General features: G+C 43.3%; 1 protein-coding gene across 1 annotated transcript in view; it reads left to right on the forward strand.

The window, feature by feature from the left end:
- The first annotated feature begins 3,480 nt into the window (after window positions 1-3,480).
- dner (delta/notch-like EGF repeat containing) overlaps window positions 3,481-12,619 on the forward strand; it is a 47,217-nt gene continuing 38,078 nt past the window's right edge. The window contains exon 1 of the mRNA XM_041046778.1: window positions 3,481-3,822. Within this exon, the coding sequence (XP_040902712.1) occupies window positions 3,481-3,822 (342 nt within the window). The remainder of the gene's footprint in view (window positions 3,823-12,619) is intronic.

The following is a 12,619-nucleotide window of genomic DNA, read 5'->3' on the forward strand; positions in this document are numbered from 1 at the left end:
CTGTAGTTGATTATTATTATTTTTTTCTTTGCACTGCTGGCTTGGAACAAACCGTGGTGTGCACCTGCAGTCTGTGGCCAGGGGAGGGCGCCACTGTATGCTCTCCTGGCCCAATCGTTCATGTGCTGGTTTCTAAGATCTGCAATAATTTACTGCATCAGGTTCATGTTTTTACCTGAACATAAATAAAGTAACTGTTTGACTCATCTTTGTTCATTGTTAGTTTTATTTATCCATCCCTCCATCGCTTTGCCACATTGCTGTTAATGGATCCCTTTGGACAGTCATTGTGGATGCATGTGGATTTGAACAGGTGTCAGTGGGGCCTCTTAAAGATTTTCGCTTATCGGTTAAAGATAAATTTTCAGGACAGATCTTCAGTTGCTTAGGTCCTCCATGGGACTCTGTTGTGGACTGGCGTAGGCGAGTTGCTGTGGAGATGGTGGCAAAGGTGAATTATCTGACTCACCTGGAATGTTGCTCTTTAGATCTCAGCATGGTTTAACACCACTGTTGGCCCTTAAGCTGGATCTTTACCCACCACTGTGTTCCCAAGCTCTCCGAAACGAGACAGATTAGCAATGGTTTTGGCATTACATAAGATGTGTGTGTGGGTGTGGAAATAACCAACACTAAACCGTGGTTCAACCCATTTTCACTGGAATACTGTTCATCAACTGTACTGAAAACTTTCTGCAATGACCCAAATGACTTTTCTCTCTGAGACAGGCTGATATTGTTTTGTTTTCTTTCCACCGTAAACAGCAGAAAACATTTCCAGTCTTTTATGAGGAGAGGTTTAATGGTTGGCACAATCAGAAACAAGCTCCATGAGTTTACTGTCTGCTGCAGTACTTGTGTTCAGCTCAGTGAGCTGACTGGAGCGGTGTAAGGTGACGGATTTATTGCACTGTGGGAAGATTCATTATGGAAATGGAAAAGTTGAGGTCGGGGCGTAAGGCCGACATCTCATTATCAGCCACAGGGTTTTATATTGAGCATACCGAGCATGCTGCAACGACAACACCCGTCTCTCTGAGGCTTGTGGCTACTAAATAAATTGAGGTTGCGAATCTCACAGGCCGACCCTCGAGACTGTAATAGAGAGAGACAAAGAGGACAAGGTCAAGGACTCCTAAAACTTCCTGCTGCTTCTTGTTGAAAATAAGTTAACGTGGTATGTGTTTTGTAAGTAGTGCAATTGGATTTGTCAGTGCTCTCTTTTTTTTTTTTTTTTTCAGCTTAAATACATCAGGATATGTGATAAGTAAATTACACATATTCTTACAAATTAAAGGCTCACTCCAGCAATTTATTTTGGACCTGCAAGAGAAATGTATCCTGTCTTTAAGTCCACAGTATGGGTTAAGCTCCAAAAATGCTGGATCTATCTTGTAAATGCCCTCATCTCATGTTGTGTACTCCCCTTGACCAGTGTATTGGCTTTAACGTGTTAATTCAGTGGAATGCCCCTTTAATGTTCAGTGTCCTTGACAAACCACTGATCTGTAAAAGTAAGTAAGTAAATAAATAAATAATAATAATTATGTGACCACCCACTGCAGGATGAACAAAGAGGCATTACATAAGATTAGGGACTTTGTGTGCTCAAAGCAAAATCCAACCCCTAAAAACTGATTTTTCTTTTTGAACACACATTTCTTGAAAACTGCCTTATAAAAGAATTTGTTACAAGTATCGTAGCTGTATGTAGCCCTGTAAAAGCAGAAAATGTGGGCTTGTTTTCCCCCTTTCCAATAAACAACCCAAAATGTTTCTGTAACCCTTTGATTCATGCTCATAAAAAGTGAGCTAATTCTTGCTTTTGTGATTTAGGAAACTCGACTGGTCATAAATAACATTCTGATTTAAATTTTCCCATCACATTATTTACCCAGATCACTCACAACTGTAACATGATAATGAAATAAAAGTTTTATTTTAATCTGGTTCAATTTAAAGACACAGGTTCCTGTGCTCCACAAAGGGCTGTGTGGCTGCAGGTTTTTTTTCCAACCAATCATGAGCACACAGTTTGACCAATCAACTGTCTGAAGACTGAAATCAGTTGATTAAATGAGTCAAGTCTGGTGTGCTGCTGCTTGGTTGGAACAAAAACCTGCAGCCACACGGCCCTTTGTGAAACAGTTTGGACACCTCTGAGTTAAAATCATCTCAAGAGTTTAGAAGATGAAGAGCCAGCCTCAGCTAAGTTCACTTAACTATAGAGAGTGAGTTTAGTAAACTTAAGATATGAAGTGGGACATCTGTTAATATGCTGACCGTGTTTCTCCAGAAACTTAATTTAATGAGCTGAGCAAACTCCTGATTGTCCTGAAGTAGTAGTATTCACCCCCACACACACACAGAAAATCAAAGACTAGAGAAAAGACCAAGATATGAAAACAAAACTTAATTTTTTTCTTTATAGTCCCATTAATAATGTCGCAACCACTCCGATATATCGAGACACTTCGGACCCTTGATGCATCAGTAGTGATAGTGCACTTTATTGTAATACATCAGCATCAGAAGCCATTCGTCTGTCAAATGCTAATACCTCAAATAAATTTAGCTGATAGTGCTTCTTTATTTTTACATAGAATTTAAAATTTAAATGCAGGACTTTCACGTGTAATGGAGAAGTTTTATGCTGATGTGTTCTTTCCCTCTTTCATCCTGTATTTGTAAAGGATCAGAGGACTCGACTGACCTTAAGTCCTCGGACCAAGCTCACACTCCATCAGCATGATTCTGCTGTTTTCGGACTCATCATCTCCCCAGTGGTAATACCGCCTGTTATCACCGGAAAGCAGCTAATCTTATGGCAAAGCTGATGTGGTTTTTCTCCACTACCACCACCACCACCCCTCCTCTTCCTTTTCCTCTTCCTCCTCCTCCTCCTCTTTCTCTTTCTCCTCTGTCTTCCCCGACTACAGCCTCCTCCCTCTCTCCCTTCTTGGAAGCCCGGCTCCAAGGAGAGGTTATGGATGATGAGACTCTAAATGAGGAAGGTGCAGAGCTTCTCTGCTACTCTGCACAGTGTGTATGTAAGGGAAGCCAGGAAAGAGAGAGGCACAGAGAGAGGGGAGTGTGTGTATGAAGGTGGAGGTGGTGTTCAGGGGGGTGGTTGCAGTGTGTGTGTGTGAGTGTCGTCAGCTATCGTCGTCACTGTGACTCAAAGACAAAAAAGAGCTGAGACCCCTCCCCTTCTCCTCCCGCATCCCTACGTTCTCTCCCTCAGCCTCCTCACCATCAGCCAGTCATTCTCTCTGCGCACAGCTGAGGCTCTACATCCTCACATCCTCCTCCTCCTCTCTCTCTCTTTCTCTTTCACACACTCACACAGTTGCTCGAACACCTCTCAGTTGCTGCTGAGCCCAGTCAGCACGAACAGCAGCTCTGAGCAAAGAGGAGAAAGATACACACAACAACAACCACAACAACAAAAAAAGACGAAACCAGACTAAGAGGATCAGGATGAGGACGAGTGTGTGCAGTGTGCCGGCAGTCCCCTGCCGCCTGACTGTATGGCGCTTCACATCCCCCCTGCTTCTCCTCCTCCTCCTCCTGCTCCTGAGCAGTGGCAGCAGCAGTGGCAGCAGCATCGGGGCTGTCCCTTCCCCGTTCCAGCTGGCCCCGGACACCCCGGCCCCGGCTGAGCCCACCCCGACCCAGGCCACCCCTCGCCCGGACCCCTGCGAAGGACGACCCTGCCTCAACGGGGGCTTCTGCCTGGCCCTCCCCACTGCCGGCAGGCCAGAGGACACCTGGGAGTACACCTGTACGTGCAGCCAGGGCTTCACGGGACGCAACTGTGAGGTATGGACACATTCAGTTTTTAACGTGTGTGCGAACACGGGATTAATATTGAGCTTGTCTGTGTATGTGTCTGATGTCATACCTCGGATTTTGGAAAAGATTGCACAGATAGTAAGAATCAGTTGGTGTAAGGGTTTGTGTGTGGTCATTTTGTTCTTTAGACAGAAATGTATAATGCAGAGAAAACAGGCTTCTGTTCCATGTGTTAATTACTTTATAAAGCAAAGAAAAAAGAGCTTTATTTGCTTATTATTTTTATTTCAATAGGAATTATTTGACTTTGGCTTTGGACTTTTTGTTTGTTTTTTGTTTATTGTGCCCATTAGAGTCACTGGGAACCATCGTCATTATTGTCCTGTATTAAACATCACCACTACTACCCGTCATCTTTCTGCTCTGCTGAAACCTCAGGATGTTCGCCTTGGATGATGTGTGTGATAAACCTGCATCGATATTTGAGTGCTTTGATTTGCATGCGTGCCGTACCGTAGCTGACGGTATGTGAGAGTGTGCGTTCTTGCTCTCTGCTGTTCGCGGATGGTTTTTTAATGGGAGCATGTGCTGTCACTGAGACACGGAGACGAGTGCTGCGTTGCTGTGGCAACAGGAGGGAAGGAGTGAGATGCGAGCGGAAACTGTAGATGTGTGTGTGTGTGTACTATTTGCTTGTGTGTCAAGGTGCGAGTTCTCTCTGCAAAACAGCAGAAGAGCAAAGTTACAGTAAATTGTGAGGTTAATGTTGAACGTGTTTCTATGCCATGCTCTACTTTGTATGTGTACTGAGGTAAAAACTCAAGTGTGGGTGAATCTATTAACATCTGGGATACGGATTATTAGGTGAAATAATAGTCTCCACACTGCATTCATCAACTAGAGCATCTGGATATGAATAAGATAAGTGCTGTCCTGTTGCAGGTTCTTTCATATCCTTTGTTATTTATCTGTTCAGTCATGAGCACACAGTTTGACCAATCAACTGCCTGAAGACTGAGATCAGCTGATTAAATGAGTCAGGTCTGGTGTGCTGCTGCTTGGTTGGAACAAAAACCTGCAGCCACACGGCCCTTTGTGGAACAGTTTGGACACCTCTGCGCTATTTATTCTGCTCCTTCAGATGCGTCTTTGTTCTGTATCAGTATCATGTCAGATCAGATCAGGAGACCTCACATTTCCAGCAGAGTTGTTCCAGCAGGCTGATATTAAGATGGTGGACTGTGTTGGTAGCACTTGGTAATTCATCAGAAGACGACTTCCATCAGTGAGAAATGATTTATACTGTTGTGTTGAAGAAAGAACGTCAAGGGTTATGTTTAATAGAGATATAGCACCGTCACACATTCTTTTACGTGTCCCTGAACGCACCTTTGTTCTTCCTACTGCATTGTTTTTACACTTCTGCCAATTCAAGGACATTTGAAGTCCCGAAATGGCCCTCTTTTGTTTTAATTTAGAACTTTATTGGTCTCTACATAAAGCAGCTCTTCTGTTGGATTGCATGAAATTCATTTGAGCTTTAAAATAAATAGACTGTGGTTGAGCTTTAGTAGCAATAAGTTCAATAGGCAGCCAGGCCTGTGAGTCATATTGAGGTCAAAGAGAGCATCCGCTCGCAGCAGCGGAGAGGATAAATGAGCCTGCTGCAGCGTCACGGAGAGAAACTGCAAGGTGACTGGATAAACCGGCATAATCACCAACAGGTGGCACCCATACCCCCCCACCTCTCCCCCTTATATGTACAGGTGAGCATGCTGGTGGCGTGCAGTCGGCACTGAAGTCATTTACTGGAGCATTTAGCCTGGGACCTGATTGCTGTCTCCTTGTCTGTCCTCATTTCATCTCTCAGAATAGAAAGCTGCTGCAGTTTGTTGCCTCTGCAGCCCGCTTCACTGCGCTTTGCCCCACACAAACCACAGAGGACGATGTTGTCACACAACCTGAACTGTTCCTGGACAACATGTTCACACGAGGGGGAGAATTCAGTCATATTTTTAATGCTAAGAGGGGGAAAAATAAAAAAAACATCACTCCTTGAGCTCTGAGCCCACAGTTCTCTTCTGCTGTAAAATCCTGAAACAACAACAACATCCACTCCAGCTTTATCCCTCTCATGCGCCAAAGCTCAAGTCCGGCCCAGGCCCCGGGCCGGGGCCTTGGGGAGTCATTGATTTTTGCCTCGCTTCCCTCTCACTGGTTGTTTCTTCTCCATGGAAACTGGAGCAGCAGTCAATTGAGATTTGGTAAATGACCTGATTGGCTAAGCGCGGTGCTGGTTTGCATCCCCTGTCCTCTGCATGCGTCATAACACAGATGGTCCGGTGAAAGAAGAGGAGGAAAGATTGAAGAAAAAGATGAAGGGAAAGGCAAAGGAGGAGGAGAAATTAGTTAGAGAAGGAGGGATTAAAGAAGAGAGGATGAGACGAAGAGGAGAGCGAGTGGAAGAACACGATGAATCATTTCTTAAAGAGAGTGAAGACTTGGTGTTGGAGCTTAGTGAGGACATGCTGTTGATAACCGTGTCATGTACTCACCCTCCTCTCTCTCTCTCTCTCTCTCTCTCTCTCTCTCTCTCTCTTCTTTTATTGCAAATTCTGTGTCAAACCTGAGGCGCGTTTCACAAAGCAGGATTACAGCAAAAACTGCACCAAATCTGTGAAACTAGTAGGTTTAGGATTAAAACCTGGTCATACCTGTTGATTTCAGTATATTTTGCAACATTTCAAAAATAATCTGGTTAAGTTGCTAATCCTGCTTTGTGGCTTTATTCCCCTCGCTTTGTGTGTGTTTGTGTTTGTTTTTTTGTTTTTTTTATTATACCGCAGGAATCAAAAGCAGCCAAATGCAAACCACAGCAGCAGGCACCAGAGGAAAACAAACCTACTGTGTTTGTTAAACTAGCTGAGTTTTAATATCAGCCTGCACCTTTTTTGGAAGGCAGCTTGTAAGCCCTCCTGCTGGAGTTCACTGCCACTGGCCTTTCTGTGAGTTATTGGCTTCCCAGCCTCCAGCTTATTCATTATTGAAAGGCCTATTGTGCATCCTGATGGATATGGTAACTCGCTCTACAACACAATAGGGCTGTGGCAACGCAAAACAACCATCCGTCATGAAGCAAGTCCAAGGAGCTCTTGCTTGGTTGCTCAGCCATTCAGTTAAATGAAAGCAGTGGATCACAGCAGAATGTGCAGAGTGAACTGAAGTTTGCAGCCCTGGCATTATGAGCACAGATCTTTTATTTTACTGTTATTTGGAGAGGGGATGTGGGACTGAAGGTGATGAAAGAGGTGATGTATCTGAGGTAGCACAGAGGTAATTTAGCTGTTTCTGCAGCAGATTGCTCTGCCTCTGTTTAATAAGTTCACACAGAGCATGTCGGAACTGTGGTGGATTGGAAGCTTTTTGATCTTTGTTACGATGATTTAAAAAAAAAAAGAGTTTTGCTCATCACATCTAACCCTCTTACTTCCTCTTTTTCGCTGTTTTACAAGCATCATTTCAACTCCTCAGGCTTCTTGGAGTGATTTTCACACACTTTCCCCTTTTGACTGTGTATGGACACATTAAAGGAGGAGCTGGATATTTTGGGAAATATGTTTTCAGTTTATCGCCGACAGTTAGATGAGAAGGTCGATCCCACTCATACGTCTGTTCATTAACTATGAAGCTACAGCCAGCAGTGTGTTAGCTTAGCTTAGCATAAAGGCTGGGCACAGGTGGAAACAACTAGCCTGGTTCTGCCAAGGGTCAATAATTTTTTTTTCTTATTATTTTCAGTTATTTTCTGTTCAGATGTAACAGTGGGTAGAAAGGTAGAAAGCAAATAAGCACTTTTCCCAAAATGTCAACACATTTCTTTAACATGATGCCTTATTTGTATTTGTTGAGAAGTTGAGAAGTAGAAGTTATTTAACTAGATTTATAAATCAGTGCACAACGCCCAGTATCAAAGAAGTAGATGCACTTCGTTCTTGAAATAACTTGATTTGAATTGGAAACAAGTTCAATGATCTCACATGCAGATTTTTTTTTATTATTATTTTCACAAGATTCAGTAGAGGACTAAAGATGTTAATTAGATGTTAAGATGGGAATGCAGCGATAAACTTGCTATTTACATCTGGGATCCTTTCACTTTGCAATCCTGCCAGTTTTTTAAAAAAACGTGTCAAGCAGAAAGTGGCATTCATTTGGTAATGACAGATTTTTTTTTTCCCAGTTTGAATGTGACAGCCCTCCCACACTCAAGTTGTTGCAATAAAAAAAAAATCCTCTTCCTGACAGAACTCAGGGAAAGTAAACAAAGCCGAGTCCTGAAGCTGTTTCATCTTAATTGTGAGAAAGGGGAGAGTGTGTGCGTGTGTGTCTGTGTGTGCGTGTGTGTCTGCGGCGGTCAGCTCTTGTCTCCCAGGGCCATTCACTCTGCTGCTACAGATTCAGCCTGAGCTGCATCCAATTAAGCAGAGCTCAAAGCTCATCACCAGCCTTTGGTCTCTTTGATATCCCTGGCTTGTTAGTCAGGGGGAAGATAGAAGCCACAAGGAATATGCTTCTATATATATATATATAGAAGCATATATTTATGTGTGTGTGTGTGTGTGTCTCCGTGGACTCTTGTCCTCTTGCTACAGAGGCACTTCTTTTTATTGCTCAATTTACAGAAGCAATTCTGTTGAACACAGCGATCAGTGAATTGAACCATTTGTTCAGAGGATCCTCCATATGGCCTTTGCTAGTGTTTCACAGTGTTTTTTTTTTTTAATAGTTACGAAATCAAGTAGGGCTGCAACCAATGATTATTGTCATTGTTATTGATTAATCTTATTAAAAAATATTGCATTTAAAATGTAAAACAGACGAACAGTAGCAAATCCTCACATTTGAGGCACTGGAATGTTTGAGGTTTTTGCTTAAGAAGTGACAATTGATAATCAAAGCTGTTGCTGATTAATTTTCTGTCAATAGACTCATCAATAAACTGTTTCAGCTCTAAAATGAAAACAGTATTGCTGCTAAAATTACATGTCATAGTCTGCCTGATCGCTTGCAGTCCTAAGCAGGGACTGAAAGTAAATGATCATAAAACTTGCTCAGGAGTTTGCCAGTGATATCACTGAATTTCTAATTGGCTATTACACTGTTAGATTCAGGTTCAGACCAAGTTCAGAAAGGAGATCTGGATATTAAATGTGGTCTTAAACTTTTCTAATTCACCAAAGTGAGACTTGTTTTTGAGTAGAGAATACCAAGAATAAAAGTTCCTAAAGTTCCTACAGTTTTGTCACGGCTGATGGAAATAGCACAGGCTGAGAGGACCCAAATGCAGACTCAAAGGCAGACGGATTTGGTGAAGATGCTTTAGTGATGAAAAACAAAACTCACAGGCAGATGGGCTGACAAGCAGACAGGCAGTAACACAGGCAGGTAGAGGAAACAGGATAATACTTGCAAGAAAATGGGGAAAAAACTCAAAATCAACAGATGATTTGTCAAGGAACAAAGGAAGTGAACTGCTATAAATAGAGCATAGATTAGGGAATGTGATGCAAGTGAGGACAGCTCAGGTGACTGTAGGACTAATGAGAAGTGGGAACAGATCTGTGGACGAGTGGGGCAGTCAGGTGATGAGAGAAGGAGGGGAAGTCTAATGGCATCTGGTGGACAGGTAGAGGAAGGCAGGTCTGGAGAGATAAGGGGAATAACATGGCCTGGGACAAATAAGCAGGGCCCGAGACAAACCACATTATGTCATTATGTTGAGATATCACATTGTGTTGAAGCGAGGCCAGAGACATGTTTTCAGGTTGTCTGTCCATCTATACCATTCTCATGAAAGCAACATCTTGGAAACACCTCGAGGTCAAGGCAGTAATTCTACTCATTTATTTGTTTCACCTTTTGCAAAACCAACACAATTACTGTAACCAGAGAAGAACCACTGAACATCCAACTGTCCACATAATTTTTCACCCATCTTCGAACGCACGAATGCAGAAGGGTTTTGTGGAGATTTTGGCTGAAGGAGCATGAGCTCTTCATGGGGCTTGAAGTAGAAGCAGGCGGGGAAAGCTCATCAGTGCTCTGGAGTAAAGATGTCTGGAGAATCTCTGTTTTCTAGCTGACAAAATGAACGAACCGCTGCTCATCAACAGGACAAAAGTCTGACGTTTCACATTCAGCTGCCTCATGCTTCGTTGAAATCTGACTTGGTGAACCCATCCCGGAAAGCTGGTCACAGCTGCTCGGTTTTTGTTTCCACCCAGAGGACCGCATAACTGAGCAATTGGAGGAAACAAGGGGAGGTGGAATCTGCTGTCACGGTGTTAATAAAAAGTCCTAACTTAGAAACTGTCATCGTAAACTGTGAACCTTTTCCTCTTCTGTTCTGGTTGACGTTTACATTCCACCTCAGGCTTGTGTTAGTGAGGTAGACCAGACAATCAGGGTGGAACATAAACATCCAGAGGCCTGCAGGACATCACCCCCCAACACTGTGGAGAACCATGGACTTGCTGACAATCTGGATATGTTTCACTGTAGGTTTGATAAACCAACATTCACCCTCTCACACAGCCCACCGCGCCTCCTGCATCATCTCATCCCTCCCCACTGGCTCCACACCTGCACTCAGGGCCTGATGTGAGGATGTGTGTCAGCTCTTTCAGAGACAGAAGATCAGATCTGATCTTCACTCTGTTCTTCAACAGATCTCTGGAGCCCCATCATAGAACTCTAAGGACCTGTTGCCCTGATGTCTGTGGTCATGAAGTCTTTTGAGAGACTGGTGGTGACCCACCTGAAGGACATCAAAAAGCCTACGCTGGACTTCCTGAAATTTGCGTACTGGGTAAACAGGTCCATGGATAATGCAGTCAACACCTTGACTCCCCACGGATGTGTGTAAGGAACATGTTTATGGAATTTACCTCAGTGTTCAACACCATCATCCCAGAAATCTGACCTCTGGTGCAGTCACAACCCTACCCCCACCCCAACCTGCTGCCCCCTCTCATCGTACTCAAGAGCACTGAGTTGGCTGCAAAAGCCTTCAAGTTTTTTGGATCCACAATCTCCCAGGACCTGACATGGGTATCCAACATCAACCCGGTCATCAAAACAGGCCCAGCAGAGGATATACTTTTTGTGCCAGCTCAGGAAGTTCAACCTGCCTCAGGAGCTGCTCATCCAGTTGTACACTGCATTTATCGAGTCTGTCCTCTGCACATCCATCACTGCCTGGTTTGACTTGGCCACTAAACAAGACAAGTACAGACTACAACAGACAGCCAGGACTGCAGAAAAGATCACTGGTGCCAACCTGCCCACATTCGTGGACTTGTACACCTCCAGAATCAAGAAGCAGACAGTAAACATCACTGAAGACCCCTCATATGGTGGACACAACCTGCTCCCACTCCTGCCCTCTGGTAGATGCTACAGAACTCAGAACAGTTAATCAGTCATGTATTAAAATTCACATTGTGCAACAGCGTGTATATCATGTCACTTGTCAGCTTCATTGTCTGCTTGTTTTTGCTGTACATCCATGTGTGTCTCCCGGGACATTGTTATTGGTACTGTATGTAAGTATGTGAGCTGAGAGCAACTGGAAACCAGAGTCAACATCCTGTGTATGCACAAATATACTAGGCCATTAAAGCTGATTCTGATTTTGTTCTTTTTCTGAAGAAAGGGACATTTCAGTACCTCACAGTACTAAAACTGAAGTCATGGTTAAAGAAACTGAAAACTACATAAAGATAGATTAGCCTCCTATCGAGGCTGCAATTACACCTCACAATATAAATTAGTTTTTGACAATTTACCATTAGCAGGACCAAACATGCAACAGTAACCCAGTTTGTCTGAGGGTGTGAGATCGTTAAATTCGAAACAGTTCATCAGCTCTTTAGATCAGAAGCTATCTGGTATGCAAAGTTGACATTTTGGCCTGAGGGCGGCACAAGAGAAAGTTCATCAAATGTCCAAAGTAGAAAGAGTTCATCCTCTTAAAAACTTCAAAAAGAGATTGTGGTATTAGTACGTAAGTTAAGTAGCTGCAGATGGTAAACTGCTCCAAACTGTTGCATCATTTGCAAAGGGAAACATGCATCCTCATGTAATTAGTTAGAGATGATTTGATCAAAGCAGGGGATGTTTCTTTGGTAACAGGCTGCTTATAACCCTGCCGATACCTTTGATACAGCAGCTACCTATCAGCCAAAAAAAAAAAAAAAGAGCCTCCTTTGAGGTATTATCACTGAGCTATCACTGCTATTCATGTTGATGTTCTTAGATGTTACGAGGCGGGCCGTGCTCCCTTTAGAAAGGAGGGCTTGAGGCCAATCACTTTGGTCATTTCCATATCACACATCACCTGGCCTTTTGATCTATGAGAAGTACTCCAGGAGATGGTTTTGAGATGGGTTAGTGAGGCCTGATACATATGGATGATACAGGAGATGGTCTGCAGTGGATACGAGCGGTTCAACACTGAGCACTTACTCTCTACATATTGATCGTGACAGTCATGTGCGGGTCCACTCTGACAGCTGAAAGTCATATATATGATTTAGTTTCCCTTGATGTACTTGACCAGGTGAAGTTGTTCAGTAGTGTGCCGTAGGACTCGTCGCCTCACTTACAGCCCTCTATCAAAGAAAGACACATAAATCAAAATAAGAGTATGTATTAAATTGTAAAATAAATTGATTTAAGTTTAATTTTTAATCGTACTCAGTCAGTGGGCAAAGCTGAAGGCAACTGAAAAGTGTTATTTACAGAACAGCACAGAATTCATTTT

Source organism: Toxotes jaculatrix, chromosome 9 (assembly GCF_017976425.1).
Source record: "Toxotes jaculatrix isolate fToxJac2 chromosome 9, fToxJac2.pri, whole genome shotgun sequence".
In the NCBI taxonomy this organism is placed as follows: Eukaryota; Metazoa; Chordata; class Actinopteri; family Toxotidae; genus Toxotes; species Toxotes jaculatrix.